The sequence below is a fragment of the Oryctolagus cuniculus genome, chromosome 12 (assembly GCF_051225735.1).
Source record: "Oryctolagus cuniculus isolate XC-2025 breed Fujian yellow rabbit chromosome 12, ASM5122573v1, whole genome shotgun sequence".
NCBI lineage: Eukaryota > Metazoa > Chordata > Mammalia > Lagomorpha > Leporidae > Oryctolagus > Oryctolagus cuniculus.
Genome location: NC_142878.1, coordinates 99,699,542 through 99,722,085, shown reverse-complemented (window position 1 = coordinate 99,722,085; position 22,544 = coordinate 99,699,542). Strand labels below are relative to the sequence as shown.

Genomic DNA, 22,544 nt, shown 5'->3' with positions numbered 1-22,544 from the left:
CACGTACAAGAACAGACGCGCTACGTACACTTAGACCAGCCCTTTACACTCTGAAGACGTGTTTCTAGAACAAAATAGGAATTCTGAGCCTTGTCCGTCACTCAGATCCCATCTGTCCTTCCCTCCCCCCACCCCGGCTCCCTGAACGGCCACCAGGCGCCCCCCATGCTGCAAGCGCCTTCCTGTCTCTGGGACTTTGCCCTGTTGGTGTCTCCTGTCTCAACTCCAACGGCACCGCCTTGAGAATCTTCCCGCACCACCTGTTCTTTCTTCTATGGATTTAGTTGTTAATTATTTATTTATTTGAGAGACAGACATAGTAAGGGAGAGAGAGAGAGAGAGAGAGGAGAGAGAGGGAGGAGAGCACATACCATCCAATAGTTCACTCCACAAAATGCCTGCCTTGCTTGGGACTGGGCCAAGCCGGGGACACACTTAGAAACCCAATCCTGGTCTCCTACCCGGGTGACAGGAACGCAGCTACTTGAATCATGATCTGCTGCCTCCCAGGGTCCGCATTAGCAGGAAGCCGGAGTCGGGAGCCAGAGGTGGGTATTGAATGCAGACACTCTGACGTGGGACACAGCAGCTTCACTGGCAGGCCAAAGACCCCATCCCAGCCACTCGTTCTAAAGCAGCTCCCCGCACCCAAACTCTCCCTGTCACAAGCTTTGGTTGAGTGGCCGTCATAGCATCTGCCACTAGCTGAGATCTTGTCTGAGATTCTCTCCTTTCGGGCCAGTTTTGCTTGTTCATCGTCCCTCTGGTCTACCAGGTGTCGGCTCCGTGGCGGCCTGGGTCTGCCGTTTGCTTGCCTGTGTATCTCCAGCACCCAGGACAGCACCCAGGACAGTTCCTGATGAAGGGATGACCACTACGCGCAATGTCCTGTGCTTTGCGATTTTCACTTAACAATAAGTTTAATAGTCCAACAGTGTGTGTAGCCACACATCCATCAGCTCTAGGTTTTTGTCTTGTTTTGCGGGTCAAGCCTTTCGGTGACTTACACACTATTAGGTTTGTTGAAGCAGTCGGTCTTCCAACAGATTGGCCACGACAGCTCCGCCACCACATTCAGCTAAAGTTCACTCCCGATGAGGGCGACCATTTCTGCCATTCTTGTGCACCTCCCAGCCCCCCAGGACAGCCAGCTCGGCCTTCTTCTCCTGTTCTCCTTGGGAATGGCATAAGATTACGTCCTTACCACCACCATAAAGTCTCAATGCAAGACACAGAGTGAACCCCTTTTGAATGCTGTAGTCAGACAAAGCACACCCATCGTCCAGCCAAATTGACAGCAAAAACCTGCTGGCTGGTCAGGAGGAATTCCTTCCTTCTCCTGGTCTTGGTCTCTGTACTCTCTTGTATCTGAGGATTCAGAAGGATGGGCTTCCCTGTAAGGACTTACTTTTAATTATTTCTATTTAATTATTTGAGAAGCAGAGGGGCAGGCAGAGAAAGAGAAAGAGAGAGAGAGAGAGAGAGAGAGAGAGCGATCCCATCCTCTGGTTCACTACCCAAATGCCTGCAACACTGGAATCACAGCCAGGAATCAGGGATACGACCTAGGTTTCCCACATGGGTGGCAGGAACCCAAATACTTGAGCCGTCACTGCTGCCTCCCGGGGTCCACGTTAGCAGGAGGCTGGAATCAGGAGCCAGAGCTAGAGCCAGGATTTGAATCCAAAAACTTACATGTGGGCTATGGGCAGACAAACCAGTGGCTTAATCAACTAGGGCAAACACCTGGCCCTCCTGTAAGATTTTTACAAAACTGTGCAGGAGCCTGCATTGTGGCTTAGTGTGTAAAGCCACTACCTGCGACTCCAGCATCGCATATGGGTGCCAGTTTGAGTCTGGGCTGCCTCACTTCCAACCCAGCTCCCTGGTAACGGCCTGAGAAAAGCAGTAGAAGGTGGCCCAAGTGCCTGGGCTCCTGCCACCCATGTGGGAGATCCAAATGCAACTCCTGGCTCCTGGCTTTGGCCTGGCCCAGCCCCAGCCATTGTGGCCATTTGAAGAGCGAACCAGTGGATGGAAGCTCTCTCTCCCTCTCTCTGTAACTTTGACTTTCTAACAAATAAATAAATCTTTTAAAAGAAAATCTGCATCTCAGTGGTGCAAGAGAAGATTAGTTTTTTCTTAAACATGAGTTACACATCACTCTCTTGAGCTATCCATCTATCTTGGCCCAACCTGGCAAGACAGAACAGCAAAGGCACCCAGATTGCCTACTCTGGCCTCACTGTGCCTTCTAGTGATGAGAGCTACCTTGCCAGGCAGGTGGGTGGGCCCAGCAGGCTCCTGCTGTTCCGACTCCCATCGTCCTCTTTTACTTGTGAGTTCCATCGCGGTTTCTACTATGGTACTTCAAAAAGTTAGCGGGAAATGCAATTAAAAGAGAAGTTTGGGGGCCAGTGCTGACGCAGCAGCTTAAGCCACTGCTTGTGACGCTGGTGTCCCACACTGGAGCCGTCAGCCCCAGTCTCTGCTGTCCTGCTTCTGATCCATCTTCCTGCTCATCTGCCTAGTAAAGCAGCTGGAGACGGCCCAAATGTCCGGGCCTCTGCCAACCATGTGGGAGACCCAGGTGGAGTTTTGGGCTCCCTGCTTCTGCCTGGCCCAGCACCAGCTATTGCAGCCATTTGGACAGTGAACCAGTGGATGGAAAAATCTGTCTCTCATCCTCTATATAACTTTGCCTTTAAAATAAATAAGTGAATTTCTCTGTTTTTTTGAAAAAGATAAGTTAATTTCAGGGCAAACATTTTTGCAATCCATAGTTAGGCACCCTGGGAGGCAATGGTAAGCCTGCTACCCAGGGGAAGACCCAGATCGAGTCCTGGGTTCCTGGCTTCAGCCTGGCCCAGCCCCAACTCTTGCAGGCACTTTGGGAAGTGACCCAGTGGATGGGAGATCTCTCTGCTTCTGTTTGCCTTTCAAATAAAATGAAAATAGGAGCAGGCATGAAGTACAGTGGTTAAGCCACCACGTAGGATGCTGCGTACCACACTGTCATCTCTGGGTTTGAATCTCAACTTCATTTCTAGCCCCAGCTTCCTGCTAATGCACACCCTGGAAGGCAGCAGGTGATGCCCAAGGCACTGGAGTCCCTGCCACATGAGATCTGGACTGAGCCCCGGGAACCTGGCTTCAGCCTGGCCCAGCCCCAGGTACTGCTGGCGTTTGGGAAATGTACCAGTGGGTGGGCGATCTCTGTCTCTTTCTTTCATATAATAATAATAATAATAATAATAATAATAAAATGAAATGAAAAAAATTTTTTTAATTTTTGACAGGCAGAGTGGACAGTGAGAGAGAGAGACAGAGAGAAAGGTCTTCCTTTTGCCGTTGGTTCACCCTCCAATGGCCGCTGTGGCCGGTGCGCTGTGGCCGGCGCGCCGCGCTGATCTGAAGCCAGGAGCCAGGTGCTTCTCCTGGTCTCCCATGGGGTGCAGAGCCTAAGCACTTGGGCCATCCTCCACTGCACTCCTGGGCCACAGCAGAGAGCTGGCCTGGAAGAGGAGCAACCGGGACAGAATCCGGCGCCCCGACCGGGACTAGAACCTGGTGTGCTGGTGCTGCAAGGCGGAGGAGTAGCCTAGTGAGCCGCAGTGCCAGCCTGAAATGAAAATTTAAAAGGGTGTTTGTAACTGCATTTTAGAAGGTGAAAATAATTTATTTTTTAATTTATTCTATGTATTTATTCAAGAGTAGAGTTACAGACAGAGAGAGAAGAGACATAGAGAGAGGTCTTCCATCAGTGCTGGCTTACTTCCAAATGGCTGCAATGGCCAGAGCTGGGCTGATCTGAAGCCGGGGCCAAGAGCTTCTTCCAGGTCTCCCACGGAGGTGCAGGGTCTAAGGACTTGAGCCACCTTCTACTTCTTTCCCAGGCCATAGCAGAGAGCTGGATTGGAAGAGGAGCAGCTGGGACACCAACCAGCACCCATATGGGATGCTGGTGCCCCAGGAGGAGGCTTAGCCCACTATGCCACAGCACTGGCCCCAAACAATGAAAGTCTAAAAATATTTTAAAGCTCATAGAAAATGTGTATTATGAGAAAACTATGGGGTGGGCACTGAGGTGTAGGTGGTAAAGACGCTGCCTCCAGTGCCTGCATCCCATATGGTTGCCAATTTGAGTGCTGGCTGCTCCGCTTCCAATCTAGCTCTCCGCTATGACCTGGGAAAGCAGTAGAAGATGGCCCAAGTCCTTGAGCCCCTGCACCCACGTGGGAGACCCAAAAGAAGCTCCTGGCTCCCTGCTTCAGGTCACCATAGCTCCGGCCGTTGCGCCAATTGGGGAGTGAACCAGCAAATGGAAAACCTCTCTCTCTCTCTGCCTCTCCTCTCTCTGTGTAACTCTGACTTTCAAATAAATAAATAGATCTTTAAAAAATTATGCATGGATCTCAAAAGTTTTTGTACCAAAATAAATCAAACTTTTAATTCCATTTCCACGGTTTTTAAAAAGTTTTATAAATCAATCAATTAATGCATCTAAAAGGCAGAGTGGCAGAGACAGAGAGACACAGAGAGCTCTCCCATCCACTGTTTCACTCCCCAAATGTCTGCAACAGCCAGGGTTGCACTAGGCTAAAGCCAGGAGCCAAGAACTCCATCAGGATCTCCCACTGGGGTTGTAGGGGACCAAGCACTTGAACTATCATCTTCTGCCTCCCAAGTACATTAACAGGAAGCTGCATTGGAAGCACAGCTGGGGCTCGATCAGGGCACTCTCATACGGGATGTGGTTGTCCCAAGGATCCACTTAGTCCTCTGGTTCACAATGCTGCCCCCCATGGACTGTTTGAAGTATCCTCGTGCTCTCTTCCTGATTCTTGTAAGCACTTTCTTAAGTGTGGCAAGGAAGTTTCGGAATCTCCACCCCAAGGCTCAAGGTTCAAGGTTTTCAGGCTCATCCACCCAAAGCCCCACCCGCCTGGCGCCATGACTTTGACAAATGTACCAAGGCTGCACACTCAGCCTGCACTGGCAGCTCTCTCACCCCTACACTCAGAGGCTCACCCTGATTTTCAGCAGCTGGCCTGGAAGCTGCAGGAGCCTTAGAACCTGGTGGAAAGCTCCTGTGGCTTTTACCCGTGTTAAGGCGGCTGTTAGCTGCCTGAAACGGGCATTTGCTTTCTTGCAAGATTTCCATGCTATCGAGGTACTTCAAAACACTCATGGAAAGTGGAATTAAAATATGTTTATTTGGGGAGTTGATGTTGTGGCAATGCAGGTTAAACTGCTGCTTGAGACGCCACAGGCATCCGGTATCAGAGTGCTGGTGCAAGTCCTGGCTGCTCTGTGTCTGACCCAGCTCCCTGCACCTGGGAAGGCAGCAGAAGATGGCCAAGTACCTGGGCCCCTGCACCCATGTGGGAGACCAGGATGGAGTTCCTGGCTCCTGGCTTCGGCCTGGCCCAGCCTTGGTTGTTAGGACAATTTGGGGTGTGAACTAGCAGATGAAAGATCTGTCCCCTTTCCCTGTCCCTCTGCTTTTCAAATAAAAAAAAATCTTGTTTTTTAAAGATGTCTTTTTGGATGCAAAAAGCCCTTTGAAACCAATGCCTAGTTTTTCATGTATACATTTCCATAAACTTTTTGAAGACCTTTTTTTTTTTAAAGATTTATTTTATTTATTTGAAAGACAGAGTTACAGAGAGAGGTAGAGACAGAGAGAGAGGTCTTCCATCTGCTGATTCACTCCCTAGATGGCTGCAACAGCCAGAGCTGTGCCGATCCGAAGCCAGGATCCAGGAGCTTCTTCTGGGTCTCCTACATGGGTGCAGGGGCCCAAGGACTTGGGCCATCTTCTACTGCTATCCCAGGCCATAGCAGAGAGCTGGATTGAAAGTGGAGCAGCCAGGACTCGAACTAGCACCCATATGGGATGCCGGAGCTTCATGCCAGGGCTTTCATCCACTGTGCCACAGCGCCGACCCCTTGAAGACCCTTTGTAACAGTAAAAGCTAGCCTACTCTACATTTCCTAAAATTATCATTACTCCCAAACCAGCCAAATGTCACGGACACCCCATTTTCTGGCCCAATCCTGCCTTCCACTTGCACCCACCCCTGCTCAGCACAGGTGGTTCTGGTGCGACTTCACACCGAGGGCCATGGCTAACCTCCTGACTCAGTCCCTGTTGCCATTGGAACAGTCATGATTGGACTTCACAACCCCACCCTGAGACACTCCTTCCTAGGACCACTCTAGGGACCCGCTAGCTTAGGGGCAAGTGGTGTGTATGGCTATGGGGTGAGGTGCAAGGCACAGTGTGTGTGAAGCCAGGGCAGCCCATGCGGAGCTGGCCACGGTAGCAAGGCAGGGCCAGACACGGTCAGGGCTGAGGCGGGGTGTGTGTGTGTGTGTGTGTGAACATGGGGCTGGGAAGCTCGGATGAGGCATTAAGAGACGTCTGAGCCCAAGACAGATCATGGATTTTCTTTCTAAGCGAGCTCCCCCCATTTGCATTTATTGATGTCATGTGATGGATGGGCTCGGTCCTCACTCTGGTATCTTATCTGATGTCAGCTTTCTCCCCTGAGTGCTTCCTTTGTTTGTGTCTTGGGCTCTGCGGTGTGCGGGTGTGCGTGCGTGTTTTCTGGAGGCTACTTCCCTGCACTGGTGGCAACGTCGCGTGCTATTTCTCGGGGAAACCACCCGACTTTGTCAGGACGAGACATGTCACTATGCAAACATGCGAGCTGATGCAGGCAGCCTGCGACTGCAGGCACGTGCACGCTCCCTTTTGCTTTGCTGCTATGTGTTTGTGCCTGACACAGAAATCCTGACAGAGCCTTGTCCTCCCAATGCCCATCGAGAGAGGTGGGGGGAAAGGTCGGCGTGTTTGTAATTACATGCACAGCTTCAGCGAGACCATTCCTAAGAGAACTTTGATTTTGACTTGTGTTAATGAGAACCAAATCCTTCTCTTACAGTTTCACCTGTCTGATGGCTGGAAGAATTTTCTACATACTAGCTCATACTAGCTTCTTGTTCTTTGTGTTTCATACCTTGTTCCTTTTTTTTTTTTTTTTTACAAAATCTTATTTATTTATTTTAATTTTATTTGAGAGACAGAGACAAGGCAAAGTGATCATCCTCATTTATTGATTGACCCCCTCCCCCGCCATGCCCCTAACAGTTGGGGTGGGAGTGGGAACTCCATCCGGGTCCCCCAGGTAGGTGCAGGAGCCCAAGCACTTGGTCCGGCCTCCTCTGCTTTCCCAGGTGCATCAGCAGGGACCTGGCCCCGAAGCAGAACAGCCGGGACTTGAACCCATACTCTATGGGATGCTGGCATTGGGAGAGGTGGCTTAACCCACTGTTGTCACTATGCTGGCCTCTCAAATAAATTCAGAAAATAAATTTAAAAAATTTTAAAAGGCTGTTTAGTGATGAGAACACCAGAGCAAGCAGGGTCGGCCAGCCCGAGGAGGACGGGAGTGCTGAATTGTGGAATCTGAGGTGCCTGGATGCTGGATCTTTGGCTGCCTTAACAAAGATGTTAAGAAAGGACGAGTTTAGAGCAACAGAACTTTCTGTAATAACGACAAAGCTCTGCGTTTGCACTAACTGCCCGTCGCTATTGAGCACTGCAAATGTGGCCAAGGAGATGGAGGAACTGAATTTTAAATCTTATCTGGGCTTACTTAAAATTTAAGTAGCCACACATGGCTAGTCCTACCACGGAGGGCACCAGTACAGACAGCCTGAGCAGCCATAGAGGCCAGACAGGGGGCGGGGCCTGCCACTCCCTTAAACACAATGGCTGGGCCCATGGTGCTTTTAGAGACTGTTTTAATGTCTTTGAAGACCAGCAAGAAAAAAAAAATGTGTAAGCTAAAAGAGATGCTGTAATGTATAATATCAGTAGAGGCAGGCACCTTTATGCTAATGCAGTGGTCAAATAAAACATAAACAGGGGCTGGCGCTGTGGCATAGAGGGTAAAGCTGCCACCTGCAGTGCCGGCATCCCATATGGGCACCGGTTTGAGTCCTGGCTGCTCCACTTCCAATCCAGCTCTCTGCTGTGGCCTGGGAAAGCAGTGGAAGATGGCTCAAGTCCTTGGGCCCCTGCACCCGCGTGGGAGACTGGGAGGAAGCTCCTGGCTTTGGATTGGCCCAGCTCTGGCAATTGCAGCCATTTGGGGAGTGAACCAGTGGAGGGAACACCTCTCTCCCTCTCCTTCTCTCTCTGTGTAATTCTGACTTTCAAATAAAGAAATTAATCTTTTTTTTTTTTTTTGGACAGGCAGAGTGGACAGTGAGAGAGAGAGACAGAGAGAAAGGTCTTCCTTTACAGTTGGTTCACCCTCCAATGGCCGCCGCAGCGCACCGCGCTTATCCCAAGGCAGGAGCCAGGTGCTTCTCCTGGTCTCCCATGGGGTGCAGGGCCCAAGTACTTGGGCCATCCTCCACTGCCTTCCCAGGCCACAGCAGAGAGCTGGCCTGGAAGAGGAGCAGCCGGGACAGACTCCGACTCCCCAATGGGGACTAGAACCCGATGTGCTGGCGCTGCAGGCAGAGGATTAGCCTAGTGAGCCGGCCCAAATTAATCTTTAAAAAAATAAAACATAAACAAATACTAATGGCGGGAGTGCCCAGGGCCCAGGCAGGTGGAGGTGCGCTGAGGCAGGCGCCTCCCTGGAATTCCCCCATCTCTGTCTGGCCACCTCCCCTTCTGAACGCCCCCACCCCCACCCCAGAGAGCCCACCTGCCCCAAGGCCTGGTACAAAGACCCCTGCCCCCAGACTTGGAAACCTCACCTGCAGGAAGTGACACGGGTGGGCAAAAGGCATGGGGGGAGGGGCTGTTGCAGAGTTGCAGAAGGGTTCCTGCCCGAGGGCAAGGCCAAGTTCAGGAGAGTGTGCGGCCATTAATCTGTGACACTGACCCCATTACACAGAGGACCAAGCCGCGGCTCAGAGAGGGTGCAGGACCTGCCCAGGCTCCCGCGGCTGGGGGATTCCTCCCTTAGCCACGGTGGGGTCGCGGACAGGGCCTAAGAAGCGAGAAGCTTCTGTGCGGACCACGCTGAGGGCCGTCATGTCCACTACTCAGAGCTGACACCAAGAGCGACCCTCGGGGGCTCATTTTCTCCCTCGTGCATGTGCTGGAGCAGGGGTCTCCCTCTCGGCACAAGGAAGGAGGGAGAGAAAAGAGAAGCTCACAGCCCCGCCTCCCTGGCATCCCCTGCCGCGGGTCTTCCCCACCCCCGCGCTAGGCCCACCCCGCTGAGAGCAAGGTCTGGCGAGCAGGAATGCGGCTCGGCCCCTTTAAATCCGTCCGGGAACGCCCGGGGCCGGGCGGCGCCGTTCCGGGACCTGCTGGCCGGTGCGGGTCTCGGCGGGTGCGGGTCTCGGCGGCCTCCGGGTGCTTCCGAGCGCCGGCTCACAGAGGGCACGATGAGCCGCATCTACCACGACAGCGCCCTGCGGAACAAGGCGGTGCGCAGCGCGCGGCTGCCCGGCGCCTGGGAGCCCGCCGCCCACCAGGGGTAGGCCCCGCCGGCGGGAGCCGGGCCGGGAGCTCGGGGCTGCGGGTCCCCCTGGGCAGAGGATTCCGACCCCCACGCGGGGCTCCCGGGGCGGCGCTGGCTGCGGGTCCCCCACCGGCTGCTGGGCACCCCCGGGCCTTTGCACAGCGGCCGGGCGAGGGCAGGACCTGCTGGAGAGCCAGGGAGCCGGGAAGCAGGGAGGGACCGCCCCTTGGCAGTTAGGAGCAGGGAGGATTCGTGCGAAGTGAAATAAGTGAGACGCAGAGAAGACAGAAATCCTGATGATCCCGCTTCCAGGGGCCATCTGGAGCAGTGGAACTGAGAAGCAGAGAGGCAGTGGGAGTCCCCGGGAACTGGGGCTGGGGGGAGTGGGGGAGTTACAGGGTACCCAGGGCAGCTGTAAGATGAGCCAGTTCGTCACACTGAACGTGGTAGACAGCACTGACCCACTGCACACCTCGAGTGTACACAGGCTTTGTCAGCTGATGTTCTTGGGAAAAAAAATAGAATTTCCGGGGTGTGTGTGTGTGTGTTATCTGGGCTCTGAGTTTTGCCGGGGCCCCCATGAAACTGGTGTGTGACGGTGGAAGGGTGCAGAGGGGGGCACATTATCCCCTCCCCCTGTAGCCGTGTGGTTCCCCCTTGGGAAACCAGCTGCCCAGGGCCCCACCTTCAAAGGCCACAATTGGATTAAGTTCTTAATTAATCCACTAACAAAGGGCTCCGGGGATAGGCAGCGAGTGCCCTGCCTGATAGCCACCCCTCACAGGGTGGATGCGGCAGGGGGGAGAGAGCCCCTTTTCCTCTTCCCACTCCTGTTCGTCTTCCGTGGGCTGGTGACCGCGTGGCTGTAAGGACAAAGTGGTTTCACACAGGTGGAAATGGGAGAGCGCATACAGCAGCTTAGACGTCTTCCCCCACATCTGGTGAAACAAAGATAAAACCCTTTCTATGGAGTAAGCACGTCTGAATGTACATTCTCAGCTCGTCCCTGGAGGAGCAGCGAGAGGCGGCTGTGTTCTCCCCATTTTGTAGATGAGGAACGCTGAGGCTGTAGTTACAGTAACTCCCAGCAGCCCTGCAGGAGGGGCCAGAGCTGGGTTTCAGGGCCGTCTGGCAAGGTTCCTGCTGTGCTCTGGGCACCGCCCCAGGCTTTGAGACCCTTGGAGGGACGGGGCCCCCGTGGCCTGCCGTGTCTGGTGCAGGCCCTGACCTGGGCCAGCAGACTCAGCGGAAGCTGTTTCCAGGGCACTGCCATAGCCGGCGTCCCGTCTTTCCTCTCCTCGCCAGGGGCAGCGGCGTCCTCTTGGAGGGACAGCTGCTGGATGTGTCTCGACACTGCATCTCGGATGCCCGTGGCAGCAAGGTGAGGCTGTGTCCTCAGTGGCTTCTCCGTCTTCACTCCCTGGGCGTCTCCTTGTGCTGGGCTCTGCTCCTTCCTGGTGGACTCCTAGCGTGGGTAGGAACGGAAGCCCACGCTGGGCCACCGGCTGGATAGGGAACCGCAGGGCTGGGCTGGGCTGGGCTGAGCGGCAGATGGGTGCAGGAGCCTAGATTCCAGCCAGAAGGGCCTGGCCCCAGGTGGGAAGGCAGCGGACCAGGCCCTGACCCACGTGTGTGTGAAGGCTGCCTCGCAGACACCCGCTGGGCCATCAGTCCCACGCCCCTGCCTGTCCCTTTGCCCTTAGCCTCCTAACATGGACCTGACTGTGCCTTTTGCTAGTTATCTATTTTTGATGGACATGGAACAGGAATTAAATAACTTTATTTTGGTGTAAAAAGCCCCTGAAACCCATTCATAAACGGCCCTGGAAAATGCGGATAATGGAAAACCCACGTATGGATTTCAGCACTTCTTTGTACCCAGCGCACTTGTCCTGGAGTTCTGTGTTTTCCTGGAGCTTGTAGAAGTCCTCGCGTGTTTGCTTTGTCTCTCCTGAGCGCGAGACCTGCTGTCCACTGCCCTTCCAAACACCGCACTCTGATGTGCTGGCTGGCTGTTTCCCTCTCTGAACCCGGGCTCTACCGCAGGCCCTCCCCAGGGGCTGCCTGCTGGTCGGTCTCCCACGCCCGCGGGAGCAGCCTCAGCTCCAGCTCACTGTTGACCCCCGTGCCAGACGAGGCTAGGCTGCTTGTACCCTCGCCTCCTTGGCACGCAGTTCAGCAGGGGGGCACAACAACCATCCGGGGCTGCCCTGGTGGACAGGCCGCGCTCTCACCCACCTTGCTTGCTCTGGGTTGCTGGTTCCTCCCGGCCACCCAACTGCCACCCCGCTGTCCCCTCTTCCTCCCAGCCCGGGTGGGCAATGCCAAGCCCCTTCCTTGTCTTCCCCTCCCCTCCCTTCCTGCTCTCACCTCCACTCGCCTGTGGTGGACCTTCAGCCTCTGCCAGCAAAGCCTCACACCCGCCCTCCTGCCCCGGCTGTCCCCGAAGCTCAGCCCTGGCCCGCTGGCATCTCCAAGGCTCTCACTGCTGCCCAGAAGCCTTCCAGGATTCCTTCTTGTCTACCAGATAACTCCCAACTCCAGATGCCAGCACCAGGCCCCACTCAAACCGGTCCTACCGGCTCTCCCAGCCCAAGCTGCCCCAGAGCCTCCAAGGGCACTGCACTGCCCAAACCTGCACGTGGCCTTGGCCTGTGCTGTCCCGGGCTTTGCACTTCCTCCTCCACTCCACAGGCGAATCCCACCCTTCCTCCTCCTCCCAGGAAGTGGTATCAGCTGCTTGGATCGGAGCAGCCGGCGAGCAGCGTCGACGGCACAGTCCAGGCTTTGCACTGTGCTTGCGTGTAATCCCGTTCCTGACCTAGACGTTGTGTCACCCCCGTGGGGACACTGAGACTCGGGTGGGGGTGGGGCTAGGAGTGACTTGCCCCAGGTGCTGCACCTGTCAGAGAGGCTACCCTTTCCCCAGAAACCACTCCTACTTCACGGGACAGACTGAGCATCCCTGGTCCAAAAGTACAAAATCTGAAACTTTGGGGGCACCCATGTGATGCCACCAGTGTGTGTGATCCTTGGTGCCTGGGTTCAGGGGTACTGTACACACCTGTCTCTGGCCATGTGGAGACATTGAGGTCCAGTGAGCAGGTGAATGAAGGAATAGTTGAGTGTGTGGGGGGAGCATCTTCCCAACCTGGACGTCTTTGGGGGCTAAGGTGGGATTCCAGGGTAGAGGATGAGGTGGGTGCGGGCTGTGGTCAGGGCCTGCAGGATGTTTTGGAGTAGGGAGAGGATGAAGCAGCCCCTCCCTCTCTCTCTTTCCCTCTCTCTCTGCCTGGCTGCAGGAGCGCTATTACGTGCTGTACGTCCGGCCCAGTCGCATCCATCGCCGTAAGTTCGACCCCAAGGGAAAGGAAATCGAGCCCAACTTCAGTGACACCAGGAAGGTGACCACCGGCTTCCTCATGTCGTCCTACAGTAGGTGTCTTTCCCCTCTGCCCCAGTGCTCCGCAGCGGAGCCTGCCTTTGTCCCTGTGCCTCTTGGTCCCAGCTTCGAAGCTGGTGTCTGCCACAGGGCCCCTGCCCCCACTGCTCCTTGCTGCCCCCCAAATTCACTGAGAGACTCCCACTGCCCCACCGTAATCCAGGCTGGCCCTCCCAACTTCCGCCGTTGCCTGCAGCCTGGTAGAACTCTTGGCAACCTTGGCTGCGAGCTCCAAGCGCCTCCATGCAGAGCCCAGCCCAGGCCCCCAGCAGCCGCTGTCTCATCACCAAAGTCCTTGTTAGGCTCCTGGGCCCTGCCTTAGTCTGTCGGTGCTGCTAGCTGGTCATTTATAAACAGCACAGGTTTGCCTCTCACAGTTGTGGAAGCTGAGAAGTTCAAGGTCAAAGTGCTGGCAGATTCAGTGTCTGCTTCAGAGATGGTGCCTTCTTGCTGTCTCCTTGCCATAGCTGAAGGGCAAGGCAGCTCCCTTACCCGATTTTTTTTAAAAAGAGATTTATTTTATTTGAAAGGCAGAGTTTACAGAGAGAGAGGAAGAGACAGAGAGAGAGAGACAGGGAGAGAAAGATCTTCCATCCGCTGGTTCACTCATCAAATGGCCACAAGAGCCAGGGCTGGGCCAGACCAAAGCCAGGAGCCAGGGGCTTTTTCTGGGTCTCCCACTTGCATGCAGAGGCCTAAGAACTTGGAGTGTTTTCCACTGCTTTCCCAGGTGCGTTAGCAGGGAGCTTGATCAGAAGTAGAGCATCGAGGAATTGAACTGGTGCCCATATGGGATGCCGGTGCTGTAGACAGCAGCTTAACCCATGATGCCACAGCACTGGCCTCTGTGTTACTGATTTTATGAGCGTGCCAGTCCCATCCCTGAGACTCTGCCTTGGTGACCTGCTCCTAAAGTCCCCCTTGGGAAGACCATTGTGTCAGGGACTGGGTTTCAGCATCCAACATTTCTGCATCCAGACCCTCTCCAGCTCGGCAAAGATCTGGGGCCTCTTCCAGCTTTCCCTGTAGAAGGGAGGGCCTCTTTGCTGATTGCCGCTGTGTGAGAAGACTTTGAGGTTGAAGGCGAATCGGGCATTTCATTCATTCATTCATTCATTCATGCTGTTGGTTGCTCATTGATTCCCGGAACATCTCAGTGAGCCGCTGCTGGGCCCTGGGCCTTGCTGGGCACAGACGGGGATGAACGACACTCAGTCCTGCACTTGAGGTGTCCCAGGCTGGTGGAGGAGACCTGGGCTGGCGCGTGGGAGGCTCAGTCAGGGGAGCCCTAAGGTGGGAACACCCATGCTGGATCTTTCTAGATCAGCAGAAGCCAGCCTGTGTTCCCGGGGGCGGTGGGGAGGGGGGGCAGTGTGCCCAGACGTGAGCCCAGGTGTTCCATCCAGGCCACCAGATGTGTGTGATGCAAGGGGCAGGGGCCGGAAGGAGCTGAGCTCCCATGGAGGCTTTGAGGCAGCCCTTCCTTGAGTGGCTGTCAGTAGGGAAGCGATGCAATGCGATTTGATTGGTTTGAGAAATTCTCCCGGGAGGAAGACAGCTTGGAGAGCCGGAATGTGGGTGCTGAGTGATTGAGCGTGCAAAGCACCCAGCCTCCCCTGGCTGTGCACAGGCCCCCACAGGTGCTGCTGACGCGGCAATGCCAACCCTGTGTGCCCGCAGAGGTGGAAGCCAAGGGGGACAGCGACAGGCTCACGCCCGAGGAGCTGATGGCACTGGTGAACAAGCCCCAGCTGCTGGCGTTGACGGAGAGCCTGGCCCCTGATGGGACCGTGGCGTTCTGGATGCCTGAGTCAGAGATGGAGGCCATGGAGCTGGAGCTGGGGGCCGGGGTACGGCTGAAGACTCGGGGCGATGGTCCCTTCCTGGGTGAGCTGACCCCACATTGCTGGGTGGCCTCCGAGGGCCCCCAGCCTCCTCTGTGCTGCCCCTGCACCTCCTGCCCAGAGCTCGTGAGCGCTCAGCCTAGCAGGTTGGGCCTGGCCTCTGCTGGGGCACAACCCACCCCCTGGGATTAAACCCTAGGCAAGTGCCCTGGGGCCGTGCAGCCTGGGTATGCCACCCAATCCCATGGCTCCTGTGAGTGGCCACTTCCATCTAGCTCCTTGGGGGGGTTCCCACCCAGGGCTTTAGGGACCCCACCAGTCTGGGCCCAGCCCCCCAGCCCCTGTGTGTCTGCCATCAGCAGAGAGGACCCATCAATGTCTGTTCTTCTCTCAGAGTCATTAGCCAAACTTGAGGCTGGTACAGTGACCAAGTGTAACTTTGCTGGCGACAGCAAGACAGGCGCCTCCTGGACAGACAACATCATGGCCCGGAAGTCCTCAGAAGCGGCCACGGCGGAGGTCCGCGAGCAGGGAGACGGAGCCGCAGACGAGGAGTGGGTAGGTCAAGAGCAAGCCGTGTGCCTGGTCTTGGTGCCGTTGCACAAGGCGCTTCAAATGTCCACGGAAAATGGCATTGAAATACGTTCATTGGTGTGCCAGCAATTTAAAATCCGTGTATATGAGGGTCTTCAAAAAGTTCATGGAAGTGCAAATTATTGAAACGCTATGTGTGAGTTTCAATGGCCGGAGATGTGCCAATCCAAAGCCAGGAGCCAGGAGCTTCTTCCAGGTCTCCCATGCAGTTGCAGGGGCCCAGGGAATTGGGCCATCTTCTACTGCTTTTCCAGGCCATAGCAGAGAGCTGGATTGGAAGTGGAGCACTGGGACTTGAACTGGCGTCCATATGGGATGCCGGCACTGCAGGTGGTGGCTTTACCTGCTACACCACAGCGCCGGCCCCTAGATTTACCTTTTAATTCCATTTTTCTCCAAACCATTTGAAGTCCCCATGTATGCTCTGTTCACATCTCTTTACCATTTGGATTTCTCCCAGGATGACTGAGTTGCCGGGACACAGACACCTCCTGAGCCCACCAGCACCTCCTACAACACAAGTGGGAATGTCTTCCATCCACTACCACCACCTGGAGCTGGAGCCCACTGAGCCTTACCTGGTTCCTCCCGACGGCCGCCTTGCCTTATTGCTTGAACAGGCTCTGCTGAAACCAAATCCAAGACCGTGACATTGGCCGTGGGGCCCTCGCTGTGGCTCGCGGCGGGTCCTTCCTGCCCATGTTCAGGACGAGCCTTCCAGGATGGCAGCCTTGCTTCGGGGGCAGGCGGAGGGCAACTTCCCCTTGAGCTGCCCGGCGGAGCTGGACTCGGTCTTGGTGCAGACTTGGGGAGCGTCCCATGTCCACGTGCGGAGTGGCTCAGAGGAGTCGGGGGGCTCCCTGCTCCATCCTCGTTGCCTCCTGCTTTCCTTCCACTCCTTCCCCCTCCCTGGTGCTCCGTGCCGTGGCCTCTGCTGCCCTGTTCACCTCGCCCTTGGGTGCCGGTTCTTTCTCCCTTCCCTGACTGTCTCCGGGGCCTCCCTGGCTACGTTCCTGGAGGATGCTGTTGGCAGGGAGGCCGATGGTGTTCACAGGTGTGGCTGGCTGGTCTGCCTCGCCCAGGCTCACTCTGCCAAGGCCACATTTTAGAGAACACTTTTGTAGTTGTTTTGTACCTTGAGAACGTTTTATCACGAGTAAAGCCTCAGAAAACAATTTCTGCACACGGCTTCAGGGGTCAGAAACCTCGCAGCTAAGCCACGCCCCCGGGCCCGAGCATTGGTCACGAGCGTGCCCACGCTGGGAAGGGATCTGGGGTTGGCGTCTACGTGTTTTAGGGACTTGGTGGCAGGTGGATCCCATGTGACTTGGGAAAGGGGAGATGGAGGTGACCTAGGAATTATCGAGGCCCCTTCCTGTGCTGGCCATGGTAATCGCTAAACACACTGACTGCCGAGTGCTCCTGGTGCTGGTACTTGGCGCTAGGCGCTCGCGAGGTCTTCCTTGTCACAGCCATCCCCTGAGGTCTGTACGCTTGTCATACTTTTTATATAGGGCTGCAGCTGGGCTCCCTGGGCGGTCTGTGGAGGAGAGAGGAATTTAAACCCAGGCAGTCAGATTTCAAGACCCACATTCTTAACTCTCCGGACCAGTCTGCTTCCTTGTGCATACGACAAAAAGAGAAAAAGGAGCTGGGAAGAGGCTCAGCAACTTGCTCACAGGTGCAGAACCAGGATGGAAATCCGGAGCAGCCAGAGGCCAAGTTTATGCCCCTTGCACGTGCTCTGCTTCCCTCGTCTGCAGTGCGGTCTTTGATACAGGGGCCAGAGATGGCAGAGCCACCTCACTGGTGTCCAGCATCTGGATGGGGCTGGCTCCCAGGCAGCTCATGCCGGGGCCTCAGCTATGGGGGTGTTGAGGGAAATGAGTGAGCAGGAGGGTAACTGGGGCTACTGACCGGGCATGGAGGCCCCAGTGTGGGGGATCCTGCTGCCCGATGCACTGTGGCTAAAGGGGACCGCAGTCCCGTGTGCACAGCACCCTTCCAGACAAGGATGCCCCATGTGTCACAGAGAAGCAAGAGAAAGGGCTGGGGGTCTTGGATAGGATTCAGGAAGACAAAGGCTACTGTGGGGGAGATCGGCGGTCGGGGTGGGGCAGGTGTGTGGGAGCCGAGGCTGGAGGTCGGGTTTTATGCCATCTCCAGGCAGAGCTGGGATTCAGAGACTTCACCCTAACTTCTGGGAAGCTAGTAAGCCCATGGAGGGCGACCCGGTCTGCTCTGTAGGTTTTGGAGATCACATGGCCACGGAGAGCTCACTGGGGAGACCGCTGGTGTTGACCAGGTGAGCCTGCAGGGGGCTGATGGAAAGAAGAAAATGGCTTGAGGGGCATTCTGGGGGGTGGGGGTCAGGACCCCAAGGAAGTGAGGAGAGAGCAAGGGTTGGGAATGATGCCCAGGTCACAGGTGTGTGGAGGTTCTCAGCAGAGACCTGGCTGTAGCCCGCAAGCAAGGGAGCAGAGATCCACGCCCTGGAGAAGGGGACAGGAGCTGGGCTCCAGGCTGGGCAGGCAGGGAGACTGAGGCACCTGTTCCATCTGAGTAGGATGGGGGGGGCGGTGAGAAGCTGCTGTGGCCCAGCGGCTGCCTGGGCTCACAGGGCTCACCCTGGCACCCTGCACAGGAGTCCCTGTGAGAGCACAGCTGTCCCCAGCTCCCCAGCACATGGGAGGCCCACGGTCCTGGTTGTACTGTGGCTCCTTTGTGGGCGAGAAATGGCTGGGTGTTAGGGTGGGGCTGGCCAGTGGGCCGGAGCACCTGTAGACACGTGTGGGGAGCTGAGGAAGGAGCAGGGGCTGCACCCGGCTTCCAGTGCCCCCCCACCTCCAGGGCAGTTTTCTGAAAACACCTTGGCCCCCATCACGCCCTTGATGAAGAGTTCAAATTCCCTCTCACAACTCACAGAGCTCGTGACACTGCCGCAGTCACACCCTCCTTCCTCTGCCTGCTCCCTCCTTATCAGCTCTGGGCTGTATTCCAGAGTAGCTAGAAGGAGTTTCTGCAGGGGCTTAATCAATGCTAGAAACAGAAGGTGGTGGTGGTAGTGTTTTTATGATCCAGTTTGTTGGCACAATGTTAAGTTAAAACTCAAACACTTCTATGGGATTTCTTGGAGCCTTTAAAAAATTAATTGGTTGTTTCAGAGAGACAGATCAACAGAGAGACAGATAGAGACATAGCTCCCAGCCATTGGCTCACTTCCCCAAATGCCTGTAACAGCTGAGGCTGAACCAGGCCAAAGCCAGGGGCCAGGAACTCTATCCAGGTCTCCCGTGGGGGTGACAAGAACCTAATCATTTGAGCCATCGCTGCTGCCTCCAGAGGTCTGCATTAGCAGGAAGTTGGAGTCAGGAGCAGGGCCAGGAATGGAACTCAGGTACCCTGGGAGTTTCAATAGGCTAATCTGCACCAAAACTCTTCAAGACGGACATGGCTATGTATGCGCCATATTTGTCTGACCACAGAACTCCCAGTGAGGGGCATCTCGTGGGACAGCTGCCATGAGACACTAGTTTTGGAGAGCCTGCCCTGGTCCCAGGGAAGCCATGTCCATGTCCCCACCTCCTCTGTGTGGCTGGAGCTCTGTGGTCGGGAGGCCCCTTTCTTCCTTTCCACCTGGATCTGAATTCTTCCTCCAAGGTTCCCACCACCAAGCCTAATGATGGAACAGGACACGTCATTCAGATCTCCAAAGGAACCCAAGCAGATCCTTGAGCTCCCACTTGTACAGCAAACACATTTGAGGGATTAAACTCATCTCCATAAATAATGCATTTGGAAGCCACATTTAGGGGGCCAGTGTTGTACACAGCAGGTAAAACTGCCATGTGCAACCCTGGCATCCCATATGGGCGGCGGTTCAAGTCCCGGTTGCTCCTCTCCTGATATAGCACTCTGCTGTGGCCTGGGGAGGCAGTAGATGACTCAAATGCTTGGGCCCCTACACCCACGGGGGGACCTGGAAGAAGCTCCTGACTCCTGGCTTCAGATCAGCCCAACGCTGGCCACTGCAGCTCTTTGGGGAGTGAACCAATGGACAGAAACTCTCTTTCTCTGTCTCTCCCACTCTCTCTGTAACTCTTTCAAATAAATAAGTAAATCCTTTAAAAAGATCTAAAAATATATTTAAAGGGGAAAAGAACCCATATTTTCACTGTTATGTTCATAATTTGTAATATTTTGAATAATGTGTAATTTCTGTACATGATTGTAATGCTGTGCCTATACATAAAACTTGATTCTACTTTTATAGTTAATGTCACATAATCTCTTCCCATGCTGCTACATAGTCTTTATAGCCATCATTTTTAAGATTGACTGTCATGGAAAAGTTCTAGCACGGTTCAATGTTAGATATTTAAGTTGATCCCCATTTAGCTAATATATTTAACGTTTCAAAAAATGCCGAAATGTATAGTTCCCTCAACTTTCCCCTCCCACACAAACACTATATTTCTGGGTTATTGCTTTGGAATCTTTTGTAAAGTACTTGTTCTTTCGGCAGATTGCTTCCCCCAAGGGTTATTACCGGCAGTGTAGTTAGAGAACCATTTTCAAGCTACCCTTGCCAGAACTGGGGATGAAAACATTTTTTAAATGGTATCTGCTAAGGTAAACATTACTGCTTTAGGAGTGGATGCCCAGCCTCGCAGTCTGGACGCCCACATCCGAGTCAGCGCCTGGGTTTCGTTCTTGGCTCCAGCTTCCTGCTGCTGCAGACCCCGGTGGCAGTGGACCTGCCACTCCTGTGAGATCCCACTGCCAGCTCTGATCCCAGCCCAGCCCCCGCATTTGGGGAGTGAACCAAGCCATGGGGGGAGCTCTCTCTCTGCCTCTCAAATATTTAGAAATAATAATACTTCAGGGGTCGGTGCTGTGGCGTAGCGGGTAAAGCTGCTACCTGCAGTGCTGGCATCCCATATGGACGCTGTTTCAAGTCCCGGCTGTTCCACTTCCCATCCAGCTCTCTGCTATGGGCTGGGAAAACAGTGGAAGATGGCCCAAGTCCTTAGGCCCCTGCACCCACGTGGGAGACCCGGAAGAAGCTCTTTGCTCCTGGTTTCAGATTGGCCCAGCTCTGGTCTTTATGGTCATTTTTGGAGTGAACCAGCAGATGGAAGACCTCTCTGTCTTTCCTTCTCTGTCTGTAATGCTACCTCTCAAATAAATAAAATCTTAAAAAAAGAAAGAAAGAAAAAAAGAAAGGCAGAATCGGAGAAGAAAGTCAGAGAAAGAGAGGGAAGTCTTCTATCCATTCCCCAAATGACCACAATGGCAGTAGCTGGGCCTATCCGAAGCCATGAGCCAGAAGCTTCTTCTGGGTCTTCCACAAGGGTACAGGGGCCCAAGGACTTGGGCCATCTTCTACTGCTTTCCCAGGCCATAGCAGAGAGCTGGATGGGAAGTGGAACAGACAGGACTTGAACTCACGCCCATATGGGATGCTGACACTGCAGGGGGTGGCTTTACTTGCTACGCCACAGCGTCGGCCCCACAACTATTTTCTATGTTTAAAAATTTGTCTTACAAAAATTAGAATCTCTCTAATTGTATATGTTCTATTTGTGATTTTTTATTGCTCCTACAATAAATATATTCTCTTTTAAGATGTTTGTTTTCCATTTTGATTATTATTTGGTTTTATACTAAACTCTGCCTATAACTTAAGGGTAGGTATGAAATGATGTAACTAATTTGCCTATTTCCAAAGTGCTAACCAGTTATCCTAAAACTTTTTTTAAAAGATTTATTTATTAATTTATTTGAAAGGCAGAGTTCCAGAGAGAAAGGGAGAGACAGAGATCTTCCATCTGCTGGTTCACTCCACAGATGGCAACAACAGCCAGGGCTGGACTAGGCTAAAACCAGGAGCCTGGATCTTCTTCTGGGTCTCCCATGGGGGTGGCAAGAGCCCAAGCACCTGGGCCATCCTCTGCTGCTTTTCCCAGGCCATTAGCAGAGAGCTAGATCAGAAGTAGAGCAGCCGGGACTGGAACCGGCGCCCTATGGGATGCCTGCACTGTAGGCAGTGGCTTTACCTGCTACACCACAGCGTCGACCCGGGGGCAGGGGGTGGGTGTCTTGAGGCACCTTTTCACACACCCTCAGCCATTTTATTACAAAATCTAGAACTGGAATCTCCGGGCCTAATTTACATATTTAAAGTGTGTGTGTGTGTGTGTGTGTGTGTTTTAAATACATATTGCCAAACAGCCCTGGAGAGAGCTCTGCAGCTCCATTCGCTGTGTACGGACGGGCTGCACCTCACATACACCAGCTCACGAACAGAAAAAAGCAAGAACTTTCCCAACTTGGGACCGCAGTGCCTTCCACGTGGAACTGCATTAAAGACCTCAGAATCCGCCCATTCACCAGCTACCCCGGCAGCAGCCCTCCTACACCTGGAGACGACCCTAATTCACAGCAGCATTGTGCGCAACACTGAGAAAGAAGCACGAATTAACCGTTCCTTAGCCGAGGAACTCAGCGGATCGTCCCGGGAAAGGACTGCGGATTCGACGCGGACGGTGCCGTTTCTGCCTCCGGATCTGCTTTTCCGACGTGCTCGGCTTTTCGCCCCGGCCAGGATTCTGGATATGCAGCGGTCCGTGTGGACGAGGGGCTCAGGATCCGGATTCGCGTCCCATCCGGTCTCGCTCCTTGCTGTCCACATCTGCCCCATCCCCGGCGAGCTCTCCGCCCTCTGCAGGGCCTCAGGGGGCCCCGGACCCTTTAGTGCTCGGACTGCGGGGCGCCGGAGCCTAGTTTCCGGGCGAGGCTCTTAGCCGCGTACCAACCGGAAGTGCCCGTGTTATGACGGGAAGAGGTGCTTTCTGGGAACAGCAGGTGCTGAGGGGGTTGCATGGTCCGCAAAGATGATTCAGGCGATTTTGGTTTTCAACAACCACGGAAAGCCACGGCTGGTCCGCTTCTACCAGCGTTTCGTGAGTGCGGCCCGGCTTCGCCACGCCCCTTCCTGGCGTCTGCGCCCTCTTCCCTCCCCCTTTGGCCCCTCTGCGCGCCGCTTGTTGACCACTTCGGGTTCCTGCGCCCCGCATGACCCTCACGCTCTTCAGCTCCTTGCGTCCCCTAGGCAGGGGCCGACATCCGGCCCGCAGGCCACCGCCCCACCGCCCTGTTGTCCTA

At 54.7% G+C, this 22,544-nt stretch overlaps 2 protein-coding genes across 9 annotated transcripts in view; both read left to right on the top strand.

The window, feature by feature from the left end:
* The first annotated feature begins 9,256 nt into the window (after window positions 1–9,256).
* ARPIN (actin related protein 2/3 complex inhibitor) lies at window positions 9,257–16,552 on the top strand. 2 transcript variants are annotated; one of them, XM_008275338.5, is made up of 6 exons: window positions 9,257–9,512; window positions 10,803–10,878; window positions 12,800–12,932; window positions 14,620–14,826; window positions 15,178–15,341; window positions 15,838–16,552. In XM_008275338.5, exons 1-6 carry the CDS (start codon window positions 9,421–9,423, stop codon window positions 15,844–15,846), a joined length of 681 nt encoding a protein of 226 aa, XP_008273560.2. In that variant the 5' UTR covers window positions 9,257–9,420; the 3' UTR covers window positions 15,847–16,552. The 2 variants fall into 2 exon arrangements, with proteins under 2 accessions (XP_008273560.2, XP_008273559.3); XM_008275337.5 differs by lacking the exon at window positions 10,803–10,878 and having other exon boundaries at window positions 9,298–9,512.
* Window positions 16,553–22,173: 5,621 nt separating this feature from the next.
* AP3S2 (adaptor related protein complex 3 subunit sigma 2) overlaps window positions 22,174–22,544 on the top strand; it is a 60,850-nt gene continuing 60,479 nt past the window's right edge. For 6 of the 7 annotated variants that reach the window (XM_008275342.5, XM_002721492.6, XM_089310715.1 and 3 more), the window contains exon 1: window positions 22,207–22,342. In XM_008275342.5, the coding sequence (XP_008273564.1) occupies window positions 22,274–22,342 (69 nt within the window). In that variant the 5' untranslated portion in view covers window positions 22,207–22,273. Of the gene's footprint in view, window positions 22,343–22,544 lie in introns of all 7 variants that reach the window. The other variant, XM_051834275.3, reaches the window with a different exon arrangement.

What these genes read in the sequence shown, in the direction of transcription:
- ARPIN (XM_008275338.5), top strand. Translation starts at nt 9,421, where the DNA reads ATGAGCCGCATCTACCACGACAGCGCCCTGCGGAACAAGGCGGTGCGC. An exon ending in CTTCCTCATGTCGTCCTACA is followed by an intron (nt 12,933 to 14,619) that starts GTAGGTGTCTTT and finishes GTGTGCCCGCAG; the next exon opens with AGGTGGAAGCCAAGGGGGAC. An exon ending in GGGCGATGGTCCCTTCCTGG is followed by an intron (nt 14,827 to 15,177) that starts GTGAGCTGACCC and finishes TTCTTCTCTCAG; the next exon opens with AGTCATTAGCCAAACTTGAG.